The sequence below is a fragment of the Saccopteryx leptura genome, chromosome 13, assembly GCF_036850995.1.
Source record: "Saccopteryx leptura isolate mSacLep1 chromosome 13, mSacLep1_pri_phased_curated, whole genome shotgun sequence".
Taxonomy (NCBI): domain Eukaryota; kingdom Metazoa; phylum Chordata; class Mammalia; order Chiroptera; family Emballonuridae; genus Saccopteryx; species Saccopteryx leptura.
The window spans coordinates 44,938,868-44,955,366 of NC_089515.1; the positions used below are offsets into that span (position 1 = coordinate 44,938,868).

A 16,499-nucleotide genomic window follows, 5' to 3' on the forward strand; every position below is an offset into this window, starting at 1 on the left:
CCCCTGGTGGGCATGCCGGGTGAATCCCGGTCGGGTGCATGTGGGAGTCTGTCTCTCTGCCTCCTCACTTCTGACTTCAGAAAAATAAAAAAATAAAAAAATTTAAGAGGGGGAGGAAGAGGAAGAGAGCAAGAAAAAAAGAGGAAGGGTGAGAGAGGAGGAGAGAGGGAGAAGAGAGGGAGGGAGGAAGGGAGGGAGGAAGGGGGGAAAAAGGTAGGGAGGGAGAGAAGGAGAGAGGGAGAGAGAGGGATGAACTTGTCCCACTTATTTTTTTTAACTTTATTCAGTTTTTTTAAAGAGAGAGAGAGAGAGAGAGAGAGAGAGAGAAGGGAGAGGAGCAGAAAGCATCAATTCTCATACATGCCTTGACCAGGCAAGCCCAGGGTTTTGAACCAGCGACCTCAGCGTTCCCAGATCGACACTTTATCCACTGTGCCACCACAAGTCAGGCCTTGTCCCACTTATTTATGTATTCATTGGCTGATCCCTGTATGTGCCCTGACTGGTGACGGAACCTGCAATCTTGGTGTATCGGGGGAACACTCTAACCAACTGAGCAACCTGACCAGGGTTGAATAGTCTTTCTTTCTATCTTTAAAATGAACATGTTTAAAAAGTATTTGGACATGAATACAGCAAGTCTGCAGATCTGAACTTTCATAAAAGGATGATTCTATAAAGTAGTGATCGCCTAAGTATTAAAAGAACTCCTATTCACTTAAGAGGAGCACAGCTTCGCTAACCACAAACGGAAGCAACAACACGGTCACAAACAGTGGTTTGCAATGCTCCCTGTGCATCAGGATCATTTAGGAGCTTTTTAATTGTAGAGATGCCCGGGTCCCAACACCCAGAGGTCTATGTCTGTGGGCCTGGAGGAAGGTGGGCATCAGCTACTAAATGTTCTAGGTGACTCTGAAGAACAGGCAGAATTAAGAACCCCTGGCTGCCTTCTGCAGTCTCACTAGAGGAGAAGCCCATGTAAGCAGCCGGCCTGACCTTCTGGGCTTCTGCCTTATTAGGTCACTGTGCCCAACTTCCAAGATCTTCCACTGTGCTCACTTCTTTGCTCACCTTATCATTCTTGAATCATACATGTATGATAAGCACATGACCCAAACCCACCAATAAGCAACGACGACACTTATGACACATCATCAGGGCTCTCTTACCTCTACGTCTTTGGTGCCTTTGGACTTCAAAGATGCTTTAATGGTTGAGATCATGTTCCGAGCACATGAATACAACTCGGGTTCTCCTGTGGCCACGGTCTTTTGGTAATTTTCACATATGTAAGATTGTAGCTCCTCTTCAGTTTTAAAATCTATGGGAATAAAAAAGTTAAATGGAAGACTTTCAGTCAAGATGGTGGAGAAAGAAAAGGCTGTGCTTGCCTCCTACCATCCATAACTACACCAATATTAGAATTACATTAAAGAACACACTGGGGGCCCTGGCTGGTGGGCTCAGTGGTTGAGTGTCGGCCTGGCATGTGGATGTCCTGAGTTCAATTACCGGTCAGGGCATACAAGAGAAGTGACCATCTACTTCTGTCCCCCTCCCTTTCCTCCTCCCACAGCCAGTGGCTCAACTGGTTCGAGTGTTGGCCCAGGCAGTGAGGATAGCTCAGTTGGTCCAAGAGTGTCATCCTCAGTCACTAAAAATATATAGCTCGGTTGATTCAAGCATTGGCCCCAGACAGTATTGCCAGGTGGATCCCTGTCGGGCGCATGCAGGAGTCTGTCTCACTAACTCCCCTCCTCTCACTTGGAAAAAAAAAAAAACCACACTGGCAACCACTGAAAGATTAGCTAGAAAGAAGTCCCGTAACTAAGTGTTTAAAGAAGACATGTTGAGACTGGTAGGAAGGGTGGAGATGCAGACCAGGCAGGTCCCACGCCGAGGGCTCTCTCAGCTGCTGAGGCCCCCTCTGAGGAGCACGGGATCCCGGATAAGCCACGGGCATCAGTTCTGGAACAAGGAGCCCCCATATCTGGCTGTGAAAACCAGCAGGATCACATCAAGAAAGAGAAAGTGTTTCTGTAGCTCAAGGTGTTCTCTTAAAGGGCAGGGGCACAAACTCACTTGTTCACAAACTCACTCACTCTGGTGATAATAAAGAGCAGAAATAAACCAAACAGAATCTAAAAACGAATACAAAAGATGAATAAAAACAAGAGCTGGTCCTTTGAAAAGAAAAACAAGATGGATAAACCTTTAGCCAGACTCATCAAGAAATAGAGAGGACCCAAAAAAGTAAAATCAGAAACAAGAGAAGTGACAAGTGACCACAGAAATACAAAGGATTATAAGAAAATACAATTGTATGTTAACAAATTGGACAAACTCAAAGAAATAAATAAATTCCTAGAAACATACAATCTTCCAAAACTGAATAAGGAAGTAACAGAAAATCTGAACAGACTGATAACTACTAACAAAATCAAATCAATAATAACAAAACTCCCAACAAACAAAAGCCTAAACCAAATGGCTTCACAGGTGAAATTTATCAGACATTCAGAGAAAAATGAACACCTATCCTTCCCAAAATAGTACAAGAAACTGAAGGATCCCAGACTCATTTTAAGAGGCCAGCATTATCTTGATTCTAAAATTAGCATGACCTGGCCTGACCTGGCGGTGGCAGAGTGGATAGAGCGTCGAACTGGGATGTGGAGGACCCGGGTTTAAGACCTTGAGGTCACCAGCTTAAGCGTGGGCTCATCTGGTTTGAGCAAGGCTCACCAACTTGGACCCAAGGTCACTGGCTTGAGCAAGGAGTTAGTCTGCTGAAGGCCCATGGTCAAGGCACATATGAGAAAGCAATCAATGAACAACTAAGGTGTCACAATAAAAAACTAATGATTGAGGCTTCTCATCTCTCTCCGTTCCTGTCTGTCTATCCCTCTCTCTGTAAAAAACAAACAAACAAATAAACAAGATTAGCATGACCTGTGGTAGGCACAGTAGATAAAGTGTTGACCTGGAATACTGAGGTCACCAGTTCGAATCCCTGGGCTTGCCTGATCAAGGCACACAGGAGAAGCAGCTACTACGAGTAGATGCTTTCTGCTTCTCCCCCTCCTTTTCACTCTCCCTCCCGCCCTTCTCTCCAAAAATCAATAAATAAAATCTAAAAACAAAATAAGCAATACTGAAAAATGAACAGTTCCCACTTATTAGTGCTAACACATCTGTCCACCTAGTTGGTGGCTCTTGCATTTACGATTAAATAATATAAAGTACATGAAAATGGTGTATGCCACATGAATGCTGATATGCCACATAAAATAGCTAATATTACAATAAACCTAGACTGACCAGGTGGTGAAGCAATGGATAGAGCATCAGACAGGGACACGAAGGACCCAGGTTTGAAACCCTGAGGTCGCTGGCTTGAACATGGGCTCATCCGGCTTGAGTGCAGGCTCACCAGCTTGGGTGTGAGATCATAGACATAACCCTATGGTTGCTGGCTTGAGCCCAAGGTCGCTGGCTTGAGCAAGAGCTTGCTCTGCTGTAGCCCCCCAGTCAAGGCACATATGAGAAAGCAATCAATGAACAACTAAGGGGCCTCAAAGAATTGATGCTTCTCATCTCCCTTCCTGTTTGTCTGTCCCTCTCTGACTCAGTCTCTGTCAAAAAGAAAGAAAAAAAAAAAAGAAAAAGATAAACCTCGCTGGCATAGATTTTCTTAGAGGAAGTAACCAAGTTATTCACAGGAGAAAAGAAAATTATAGGCCAATATTCCTGATGAAAATAGATATAAAATCTACTAACGTGATATAACACATAAACAAAATAAAGAATAAAAATCATGTGATCCTATCAACAGATAGAAAAAGCATCTGACAAAATCCAGCACCCATTTAAAAAGATAAAACTCTTGGCAAAGTGGAAAGCGAGGGAACACATCTCAGCAAACCCACAGCTAACGTCACACCAACAGTGAAAAGCTGAAAGCCTCTTCTTTAGGATCAGGAACGAGATAAGGATGTCCACTTCACCACCCATATTCAACACAGTACTGGAAGTCTGAGTTACAGCAATTAGGCAAGAAATAAAATATGTCCAACTTGGAAAGGTATGATTAAACTCTCATTATTTGAAGATGACATAACACTATATAAAGAGAACCCTGAAGAGTCCACCAAAAAACTATTCGTGCTGATAAATAAATTCAGTAAAGTAGCAGAATACAAACTTAATATTTAGAAATCAGTTGCATTTTTTTTTTTCCTGTATTTTCTGAAGTTGGAAACGGGGAGGCAGTCAGACTCCCGCATGTGCCCGACCGGGATCCACCCACCATGCCCACCAGGGGGCGATGCTCTGCCCATCCAGAGCGTTGCTCTGTTGCAACGAGAGCCATTCTAGCGCCTGAGGCAAAGGCCATGGAGCCATCCTCAGCGCCCAAGCAACTTTGCTCCAATGGAGCCTCGGCTGCGAGAGGGGAAGAGAGAGACAGAGAGGAAGGAGAAGGGGAGGGGTGGAGAAGCAGATGGGCGCTTCTCCTGTGTGCCCTGGCCAGGAATCGAACCCGGGACTCCTGCACGCCAGGCTGATGCTCTACCACTGATCCAACTGGCCAGGGCCTCAGTTGCATTTTTATAGACCAATAATGCCATTAGAAATAGAAACTGCTCTGGCCAAGTAGCTCAGCTGGTTAGAGCATCTTCCTGATACACCAGGTTATGGGTTTGATCCTCAGTCAGGGCACATACAAGAATCAACTAATGAGTAAGTGGAACAACAAATCAACATTTCCTTCTGTCTGTTTGTCTCTCCTTCCCTTCCTCTAAAATCAATTTTAAAAACTTAAAGAAGTGCTGGCCAGTTGGCTTAGTGGTAGAGCATCAGCCCAGTGTGTGGAAGTCCCAGGTTTGATTCCTGGCTAGGGCACACAGGAGAAACGTCCATCTGCTTCTCCCTCCTCCCCCCTCTCCTTTCTCTCTATCTCTGTCTTCCACTCCCACAGTCAAGGCTCCAATGGAGCAAAATTGGCCTGGGTGCTGAGGATGGCTTTATGGCCTCTACCTCAGGCACTAGAATGGCTCGGTTGCAATGAAGCAATGCCCCAGGCAAGCAGAGTGTTGCCCCCTGGTGGGCCTGCTGGGTAGATGCCAGTCGGGCACATGTGGGAGTCTGTTTCTCTGCCTCCCTGCTTCTCACTTCACAAAAATTTTAAAAATTTAAAGGAAAATAGAAATTAAGAAAACAATCCTATTTATAATTGCATCATAAAGAACAAAATACTAGGAATAAATTTAACCAAGGTAAAAGACCTGTACTCAGAAAATTATAATACATTGAAGAAACTATAAAAAAAAAAATAAATTGAAGCACATACCATGCTCGTGGAATGAAAGAATAACATCGTTAAAATGTTTATACTAGATTGACTGGTGGTAGTACAGTGGATAGAGCATTCACCGAGGACGCTGAGGTCCCAGGTTCGAAACCGTGATGTTGCTGGCTTGAGCACGGGATCATCAACATGATCCTATGGTCGCTGGCTTGAGCCTATGGTCGCTGGCTTGAGCACAGGATCATCAACATGATCCTATGGTCGCTGGCTTGAGCAAGAGGTCAGTAGCTTGGTTGGAACCACCTGGTCAAGGCATGTATGAGAAGCAATCAATGAACTAAAAAGTCCTGCAAGTACGAGTTGATGCTTCTCATCTCTCTCCCTTCTGGTCTCTCTCTCCAAAAAGAAGTTCATACTACACAAAGCAATCTACAGAATCAATGCAGTCTTCATCAAAAAACCAATGGCATTTCTCATAAAACTACAACAAATAATCCTAAAATTTATACGGAACCACCTAAGACCCAGAATAGCCAAAGCAATCTTGAGAAAAAAAACAAAGTTGGACGAATCATGCTACCTGTTATCAAAATATACTACAAGGCTAGAGTAATCAAAACAGCATGGTACTGGCAGAAAAACAGACACATACATCAATGAAAAAAAAAACAACTATTAAAAACTGGGCAGAAGACCTAAATAGACATTTCTCCCAAAAGGACATACCAATGATCAACAGACATGAAAAGCTGTTCAACATCACTAACAAACAGGAAAGTGCAAATTAAAACCATAATGAGATATTACCTCACACCTGTCAGAATGTAGCCACTAAGGAAAACATGCAAGTTCCTCAAAACACTAAAAACAGAACTACCATATGACCCAGCAATTCTATCTTCAGAGAATTTATCCAAAAACCCCCAAAATCCTATTCTAAAAACATATATGAACCCCTATACTCATCGCAACATTATCTATCGACAACAGCCAAGACATAAAAGCATTCTAAGTGTCCATCAATGGACAAATAAATAAGGAAGATACAGTACATATATATATATACAATGGAATATGACTCAGCCATAAAAAAACGAAATCTTGCCATTTGCAACAACATGGATAGACCTAGCGGGTATTATGCTCAGTGAACAGAGAAACACAAATACTGCATGATTTCACTTATAAGTAGAATCTAAAAAACAAAATGAACAAACAAAACAAACTCATAGATGTAGAGAACGAATTGATAGCTGCCAGGTAGGAGGGAAGTTGGAAGGATGGGAAGAAAGGTGAAGGCGTGAATTAGTATGAATTTCCAGATACAAAAATAATCACGGGAGGTGAAATATGGCTCAGGGAATATAGTCAATAAAATTGTAATAACTATGTATGGTGTCAGATGGGTACTAGACTGAGCAGGGCGGTCACTTTGTATTGTTACATAAATGTCTAATCAGTATGCTATACACCTAAAACTAATAATGTATGTACACTGTAATTGAAAAAAATGTAAATAAATGAAGTTAAAAGGTCAAATTGATCATCAAACCCAGCTGAAGTCAATGTATTAAGCAATGGGTTTCCACTGGCCGCCCAGGGGGCCTCTGGCTATGTCGGGGCTGCCTTGACTGGTGGGGAGGCGGAGGGCACTGCGGGCACACAGCAGGCCCAGGCCCGGGATGCTGCTCTGCATCCTGTTGGCCACAGACAATTGTCTGATCCACAAAGTCAATAGTCAGGGTTGAGAAAGTGCAGAGACAGTGATTAATTTCAAAGGACTTTGCCCATAAAGTATACATGTTATAAATTTAAGGGTAACTACTAATGGAAAAGAAATAAACTATATAGAGTGTCCAAACCTAATAGGAAGGAAAGAGAAGAATTAAAAAAAACTGGATGGGCCCTGGCCAACCAGCTGAGTGATAGAGTGTCCACCCAGCATGTGGAAGTCCTGGGTTCGATTCCCAGTCAGGGCACACAGGAGAGGCAACCATCCGTTTCTCCCTCCTTCCCCCTTCTTCCTCTCTCTCTCCCTCCTGCAGGCACGGCTCAATTGATTAGAGCACATCAGCAGCAGGTACTGAGGATGGTTCTGTGGAGCCTCTTCCTTAGGTGCTAAAAATAGCTCAGTTGCGAGCATAGCCCCAGATGGGCAGAGTATCAACCCCAGATGGGGGTTGCCAGGTGGGTCCTGGTCAGGACAAATGCAGGAGTCTGTCTATCTCCCCTACTCTCACTCAAAAATAAAAAATAAAAAAAGAAAACTGGATGAACCCAAAGCGTGCTAGAAAGAAAAACAATAGGGAACACAAAATAAGGCACAAAAATATACTCCAGCTGATTAGAAATCATAATAATTATAAACATGTCTTTTGCAAATACAGTCACTGGTTAAAAGACAGAAACTGTCAGATTGGATTTTGGAAACAAAAAAGTATGTGCTTATAAAAGGCATACCCCGCCCCAAAAGAAGGCATACCCAACACAATGACAAAGAAACACTGGAAATAAATGAATAGAAAAGATATTGAGGCAAACACTAACCAAAGAAGGCTAACGTAGTTATATTAATACCAAGAGAAACAAAGTTGGAGGCATAAAGTCACTAGGAATAAATTAAAAATGACCATAAAGCCTGACCAGGCGGTGGCACAGTGGATAGAGCATCGGACTGGGATGCTGAGGACACAGGTTCGAGACCCCGAGATCGCCAGTTTGAGCACGGGCTCATCTGGTTTGAGCAAAAGTTCACCAGCTTGGACCCAAGGTCGCTGGCTCGAGCAAGGGGTTTCTTGGTCTGCTGAAGGCCTGCGGTCAAGGCACATATGAGAAAGCAATCAATGAACAACTAGGGTGCCGCTATGAAGAACTGATGATTGATGCTTCTCATCTCTCTCCGTTCCTGTCTGCCTGTCCCTATCTATCCCTCTGTCTCTGTAAAAATAAATAAATTTTAAAAATGACTATAAAGACAATCACAAGGAAGATATAAACAGTTCTCTCTCTCTCACTCTCTCTCCTATCTAAAATGAATAAATTAAAAAAAAACTTAAAAAAAATTCTGTGTTAAAAAAAAGTGAGAGAGAAACAGACTGTAATTGATCTATTTTTTTTTAAAGGTTTTATTTATTCATTTTAGAGAAGGGGGGGAGGAGCAGGAAGCATCAACTCCCATATGTGCCTTGACTGGGCAAGCCCAGGGTTTCGAACCGGCAACCTCAGTGTTCCAGGTCGATGCTTTATCCACTGCGCCATCACAGGTCAGGCTGATCTATTTTTTAAAAAAGAAAGGAAAGCTAGCTCTGGAAAGTTGGCTCAGTGGTAAAGTGCCAGCCCGGAGTGTGGATGTCCCAGGTTTGATTCCCAGTCAGGGCACACAGGAGAAGTACCCATCTGCTTTTCCACCACTCCACCTCTCACTTCTCTCTCTCTTTTCCTTCTACAGCCATGGCTCAATTGGAACAAGCTGGCCTTGAGCACTGAGGATGGCTCCATGACCTCTGCCTCAGGTGCTAAGAAGAGCTCAGTTGCTGAGCAATGCCCCAGATGGGAACAGCATCACCCCCTAGTGGGCTTGTCAGGTGGAATCTGTCTCTGCCTCCCCTCCTCTCACTGAATAAAAAACAAAACAAAAAAGAAAGAAAAGCCCTAGCTGGGTAGCTCATTTGGTTAGAACATCATCCTGATATGCCAAGGTTGCACACTCTATCCAAGGTCAGGGAACATGCAAGAATCAACCGATGACTACATAATTAAGTGGAACAATGAATCAGTGTGTGTGTGTGTGTGTGTGTGTCCTTCTCTCTTAAATCCATTTAAAAAGTAAATGAAAAATGAGAAGAAAAAGAATAGGAAAAGAAAAGCTACTGGACTAGAGTCTTTTGCCCAACTCTGGAAGCCCTCCACAACCTAGCCCTAGATTCCGCATGAACTTCTCCCTCCCTCTTCCTACACATCAAACTTCTTTAACCACGTGTCTTCCAGCCAACCACAGCTCTTCTTTGTGACTTTGTACATGCTAACCCTGCCCCATCCTTTTCTTCTCTGACCTTCCCACACCTTCATTCTGCTCATTCTTCACAGTCTAACCTGGGCTCCACTGGCTCCTTAGAAACCTCCTCAGCCTGCTCTAGCCCAGGTCTGGCCTTTCCTTTCTCGACTCCTATTATGTCTTTACTTCCCAAACGAGCAAGTATTTTCTGTTGTGGATTCTCAACTCTTATGTATTAGTTTTATTAGTTCCAGTTATATGTACTATATATAGCTGCTGATTTCTTTCCTTCCACTGTGCAACCCACTTCAGTGCCTGCAGCCTACAGGCGGAGGCCAGGCAACAGTTCAAGGCCACAATTCTCTGTACCATGGGACACTATGAGACTCAGGGGGACAGGCCTGCCATAAAAGCAAACCTATGCATTATATCTGCTGATTACTGTTGTTTGTAGCAGGGTCATAAATCTAAGGAGAGGACATTATCTTACTAATTTATTGTGCTCCAGCCCTGGCTGGTTAGCTCAGTTGGTTAAGAGTGTCATTCCGAAACAACAAGGTTGCGGGTTCGATTCCTGGTCAGGGCACACAGGAAGCAGCCAATGAATGCACAACTGAGGAGAACAACAAATGAATGCTCTTCTTCCTTCTCCCCTCTTTCTCCCTTTCTCTTTCCGTCTCTCTAAAAATCAGTCAGTGGCCGGACAGCTCAGCTGGATGGAGCATCATCCCGGCGCAAAGGTTGCCGGCTCAATTCCCCAGTCAGGGCACACACAAGAGCAGCTCAGTGTCCCTGTCTCTCTCTCTCTCCTTGCCTCTCTCAAAAAAAAAAAAAATTATTGTGCTCCCCCATAACACATTTGTGGGCATGAAACACATATGCAATAATATGCATTATTGTGAATGTTCGTTAACTAAAGGATAAGACTGAAACTTATAAAAATAGGACGGTACAGAGGAGTACGCATGGATTCAGACACCACACGCTATGGAAGAGGGGATACCTTTAGGTCTGGGACTTCCTGTTCTGCCTCTGCTTCCGGGTCTGCCCATTCTTCCGCCAACTGGCTGTGGGGCCCCTTTCTCCCCAGTAGCATCGGGGCTGCCCTCGGGGTGCAACTTCTGAGCCTTGACGTTCAGCCTGGCTACATTCAACATCTTCAAGGAGCGGCACATGGTGTTCATCTTCTGCCTCACTGGAGTAGGAGGGACACCTCCTACCAAGACATTGTGGGCAGAAAAGTAAAATAAATGTCACCCCTGGGGAAGCAAGAACTGCTCTAGTTACAAAAAACACCACTTTTATTCTATACCAGGAGCTATTTTTCCCACTTTAGGGTGTAGTCACTTTTCCTGGAGGCTTATGCTAAAGAAATCACTAAAGAACAAATCTTTTACACACACAATATTATTTATAATGATAAAAATAACAATTAAATGTTCAACAACATAAGAATATTGTAAATTTTGTTAAGCTGTGAGATGGAGTAGTAACTGAAAAGGCAAGGTAGAGATGAACAAATAATTTTGTAAGTGGCACACAAAGTTGTATTTAAATTTCTGTTATAAAAACGAAAATGGTTTATTCATTAAGAAGGAAGAATTGTACTATTGTACTAAGAACTTGTTTATTCAGTTACCATTTCAACCTCATTTTAGGGAATGAGGTCAATCTTTTAAAACAGTCTCAAAAAAGACTGCTCAAGAAATCTGCTTTGTAAGCACCTACGTTTCTTTTTGCCGTCTTCCAGGTTCGACAAAGCACACCCCTCCCACGACCTTCTCAGGTAGAACTCAGACAGGCCACGTGTTAATTCACTTTCAGTCTTGGACAATTCTTCCTTATGAGGCGAGGCAGCCTGCAGTAACCTGTGAACAAGTCAAAGTTGTCTGGTATAATAAAGCTGAAATTCCGATTTTCCAAAATGCTTTAAGACAAAACGACAACAACAAAATTCATCCTCTTTTTATAAGCTAATCAAAAGATGTCCCCAAAGAGGTCTTCAAAAATATATTTGCTCAGGAGGTAAAAGGTCCCTTTTCTCATTTATAATTTGGACAAACTAAGGGGCAGAAACTATCTGTTCATAGAACCAATAATCATTATGTATCTAGTATTGACTTTTTTTTTAAAAAAAGATATTTATTTATTTATTTATTTATTTACAGAGACAGAGAGTCAGAGAGAGGGATACATAGGGACAGACAGACAGGAACGAAGAGAAATGAGAAGCATCAATCATCAGTTTTTCGTTGTGACACCTTAGTTGTTCATTGATTGCTTTCTCATATGTGCCTTGACTGCGGGCCTTCAGCAGATCGAGTAACCCCTTGCTTGAGCCAGCGACCTCGGGTCCAAGCTAGTGAGCTTTGTTCAAACCAGATGAGCGGGTGACCTCAGGGTCTCAAACCTGGGTCCTCCGCATCCCAGTCCAAGGCTCTATCCACTGCGCCACTGCATGGTCAGGCAACTTTTTTTTTTTAAAGACTTTATTTATTCATTTTAGAGAGAGGAGAGAGAAGGAAGGAAGGAAGGAAGGAGGAGCAGGAAGCATCAACTCTCATATGTGCCATGACCAGGAAAGCCCAGGGTTTCGAACTGGTGACCTCAGCATTCCAGGCTGATGCTTTATTGACTGTGCCACCATAGGTCAGGCATGTATAGTATTGACTTTAAAAAAAACTTTAAATTTATTCATTTTTTTAGAGAAGGGTGTAGAGGAGCAGGAAGCATCAACTCCCATATGTGCCTTGACAAGGCAACCCCGGGGTTTTGAACCGGTGACCTCAGAGTTCCAGGTTGACGCTTTATCCACTGTGCCACCACAGGTCAGGCTCATAAAGATTCTTCATGTCCTCGGGTATATGTCTAATTATGGCAGCTGTTTCACTTCAGGACTTCCATGGTGACTTTCTACTCAGTGTCCACACATTAAAGTACAAGATGATGAAATACAGTGTAATAAATGCCACAATGACTTCTGAATAATTCCTTCACATTGCAGTAAACTAATTTGGAATTAATAAGAGAAATAGGACAGTGGTGGTTGGTTACTAAACACTCTTCCACCTAGAGCTAAATACCAGTCACTAAAGAAATCACAAAAATGGGACAAAAAATGTATCACTTGTATTTCACTATCTTCCACTACCTGATATCACGTGATTTAAAAATAGGGTAAAGTTACAGTACCATTGGTTGAATCGTACATGCAGCAGACTGTCTCCCTAAGTGGCTGGTGTTTCCTTTACAAGTGGGGGGTTTGCCTTTTTATTTTCTCTTAATTTTTTTTAATTGAAAGGCAGGGAGACAGGGAGCCAGAGAAACAGACTCCCGTATGCACCCCGACTGGGATCCATCCAAGAAAGCCCTTTAACAGGGTGATGCTCTGCCCATCTGGAGCAGCTGCTCTGTTGCTCGTTGCTCAACAACTGAGCTATTTCAATGCCTGAGGTGAGACCATGGAGACATCCTCAGCATCTGGGGCCAACTTGCTCAAACCATTTGAGCTATGGCTGGGAGGGAGGGAGATAAGGGGAAGGGAGGAGTGGAGAAGTAGATGGTGGCTTCCCCTGTGTGCCCTGACTGGGAATGGAACCCAGGTCATCCACATGCCAGGCTGATGCTCTACCGCTGAGCCAACCAGCCAGGGCCTTTCTCTTAATATTTTAGAACTTTGAACTTTATAAATACACAGACAAGTAGAGAAAGCATTATTAAGTGATAGGTATTTATCTCCTTTCAAGATTAAATACTTAATAGTTTACCATATCTGCTTCAGATCTTTTTTATTTATTCTTTTTTTTTTTAGAGAGGAGAGAGAGAGGGAGAGAGAGGAGAGAAAGACACAGAGAGAGAAGGGGGGAGGAGCTGGAAGCATCAACTCCCATATGTGCCTTGACCAGGTAAGCCAAGGGTTTCGAACCGGCGACCTCAGCATTTCCAGGTCGACGCTTTATCCGCTGTGCCACCACAGGTCAGGCCCAGATCTTTATTTTTAATGAAATTAAACATTATAGACACAGAGAAAGCCCCAAACTTTTCCCATCTCTACCTCCCAGATATATTCCTAGATTTGTGTCTTACTTAGAGACATATATATGGATCAACACCAACACAAATTATTTTATATGCTGTAAGTGTTTTAAAAATATTATATAACACCATCCTTTGCAATTTGATTGTATTTAAACCAATTTTATATTGGATAGCTTGTCGTTTTTAAATGATTTTTAGGAGTTCTGTACTAATTTGGGTACTAATCCTTTGTTGGTTATATGAATTACAGCTCAAGTCTTTTCATCATATAGAAATTTTAAAATTCATTATAGTCTTATTTTCCTTCTGCAGGTGAATTTTTGGTCTTATTTAAGAATCCATCCCTAGCCCTAGCCAGTTAGTTCAGTCAGTTAGAGCATCGTCCAGGAACAGCAATGTTGTGGGTTCAATCCCCCATCAGGGCACATACAAGAAGCGAGACCAATGAATGCACAACTAAGTGGAACAACAAATGAATGCTTCATTCTCTCTCTCCTTTCCTCTCTCTGTCTCTCTAAAATCAATCAATAAAAGAAAAGGAGAAAAAGAAATCCATCCCAGTCTGATCTAACCTCTTATGGTTAGATCTCTATTTCAGATTTCTTTTTTTTTTTTTTTTAATTTTATTTATTCATTTTAGAGAGGAGAGAGAAAGGGCGAGAGAGAGACAGAGAGGGAGAGAGAGAGGAGAGACAGAGAGAGAAGGTGGGGAGGAGCTGGAAGCATCAACTCCCATATGTGCCTTGACCAGGCAAGCCCAGAGTTTCGAACCGGCGACCTCAGCATTTCCAGGTCGACGCTTTATCCACTGTGCCACCACAGGTCAGGCTCAGATTTCATTTTTTAATGTATTAGGAATTTACCATCGTGTATGCTATGAAATAGAAATTGAATATTTTTCTTCTGAAGAGCCAGTTGTTATACCACCATTTATTAAACAGTCTGTTCTTTTCCCTGATCTATAAATGCTGTCTTTTGACTCTGGCCAGTTGGTTCAATGAATAGAGCATCAGCCCAATGTGCAGATATCCTGGGTTCAATCCCCGGTCAAGGCACACATGAGAAGCGACCATCTGCTTCTCTTTCCCTCTTGCAGCCAGTGACTCAATTGGTTTGAGCATTGGCCCCAGGTGCTGAGAATAGCTTGGTATATCCAACTGTTGGCCTCAGGCACTGAGGATAGCTCAGTTAATTCAAGCATTGGCCCTAGATGAGGGTTGCTGGATGGATCCCTGTTGGAGCACATGTGGAAGTCTGTCTCTCTATCTCCCTTCTTCTCACTTAAAACAATAAAAAAATAAATGCTGCCTTTGTCATATGCCAAGTTCCCATATGTGTGTGGGTCACTTTCTGGGCTCCCTATTCTGTCCCATTGGTGCACTTGTCGATCCTTACAGCAATACTATACCACAGTTTATGGTGAATTTTCACCTCATAGGAGAACCTGTTTTGTTCTTAGCCTTTTTGAGCTGTAACATGTCATGAATCAGAGGACTCATTATTATTAAGAGTTCAATTCTTCCCAAATTGATCTATAGACTGCATGTACTCAATCAAAACTCCTAGCAGGCTGTTTGGTGGAAATTAACAGGCTAAATCTAAAATTTATATGGAAATAGAAAGGATCAGAATAGTGAAACCAATTCTGGGAATGGAGAGGAAAGAGGAGAACAAAGCTGAGAGGACTTAGACTCCAATGTGTTGTTAAAATAATTTCTGAACTAGACTATATCCAGAATCAGACCTGTACAATGGTGGTCAACTGAGTTCAACAAAGGTACCACAGTAATTCAGTGAATAAAAGATTGTCTTTTAACAAAAGAGTTGTAACAACTGGCTATCTTTGGGGAGAAGTAAACGTCCACTATATCAATAATATTTTGAATTTTGCCTGACCAGGCGATGGCATAGTGGAGTGTCGGACTGGGATGCAGAGGACCCAGGTTCAAGACCCCGAGGTCGCCAGCTTGAGCACGGGTTCATCTGGTTTGAGCAAGGCTCACCAGCTTGGACCCAAGGTCGCTGGCTCTAGCAAGGGGTTACTCAGTCTGCTGAAGGCCCGTGGTCAAGGCACATATGAGAAAGCAATCAATGAACAACTAAGGTCTCACAACGAAAAACTGATGATTGATGCTTCTCATCTCTCTCCGTTCCTGTCTGTCTGTCCCTGTCTATCCCTCTCTGTCCCTGTAAAAACAAAACAAAACAAAAAACACCAAACAAAAAATACTTTGAATTTCTGCTCTTTTACATTTCTAATATTGTTTATTTATGTCTTTTTAGAAACTGCTCAATCTTATTATAGATAACTTTGATTTCTCAAAGAATTATCTTATTTCTATCATTTGTTTTCTATTTGATTCATTTTTATTCTTATCTTTACTAGTGCCTTTGTTCTTTCATTTTTTGGTTTACTCTCTTGTACTGTTTTCTGTGTTGAACATTTAGCTAATTTTTATTTTAAATAGACTTTAGAGAGGTAAGTGGGAAAGAGAGAGGGAGGGGGTAAAGTAGGGAGGGAGAGAAACATTAATCTGCTGTATGTGCCCTGACCTGGGATAAAACCCACAACTGTTGTTCATCTGAACAATGCTCCAACCAACCGAGCTATCTGGCCAGGGCTAGCTAACTGGTTTTTAATTTTTTTCTTTAAAAGATAGTCTAAGTCTATAAATTCTTTTAAGTATAAATTTAGCTGCATTATACAAGTTGGCTATTTTTCATTTTTAGAGATTACATTTTATTTTTCTAATTAATTTTTTCTAATTTTTTTAAGGGGGTAAAATACCCACTTCACCTCACCACTTTTAAGTACATAGTTCACTGGTATTGAGTATATTCATCATGTTGTGCTACCATCACTCCCCCATCCATCTCCAGAACTCTCTTTAGCTTGTAAAACTGAAACTTTATACCCATTGAACAATACTCACCATTTGTAATTAGTTTTATTCTTTTTATTTTTGATAGGAGGAGAGACAGACTCCCATATGTACCCCCCAACAGAGATCCACACTGCAAGCCCCCTATAGGTGATACTATGCTCGTCTATGACCACTGCTTAGCAACCGAGCTATTTTTAGCACCTGAGGTGGAGGCTCCAGGGAGCCATCCTGAGGGGTGGGCAATTTGCTTATCAAGCCATGGCTATAGGAT

The 16,499-nt window shown here is 42.4% G+C and overlaps 1 protein-coding gene and 1 non-coding gene across 3 annotated transcripts in view; both read right to left on the minus strand.

Annotated features, from left to right (window-relative positions):
* TICRR (TOPBP1 interacting checkpoint and replication regulator) overlaps window positions 1-16,499 on the minus strand; it is a 54,349-nt gene that overhangs the window by 25,804 nt on the left and 12,046 nt on the right. For both annotated transcript variants that reach the window (XM_066354818.1, XM_066354817.1), the window contains exons 6-8: window positions 11,034-11,173; window positions 10,309-10,521; window positions 1,173-1,324 (exon numbers count right to left, since the gene is read on the minus strand). In XM_066354818.1, coding sequence (XP_066210915.1) covers window positions 1,173-1,324; window positions 10,309-10,521; window positions 11,034-11,173 — 505 coding nt within the window. The remainder of the gene's footprint in view (window positions 1-1,172; window positions 1,325-10,308; window positions 10,522-11,033; window positions 11,174-16,499) is intronic.
* Window positions 9,598-9,729, minus strand: LOC136385176 (small nucleolar RNA SNORA42/SNORA80 family). Its single transcript, XR_010747778.1, has one exon. It is a non-coding gene; the product is annotated as a small nucleolar RNA SNORA42/SNORA80 family (small nucleolar RNA).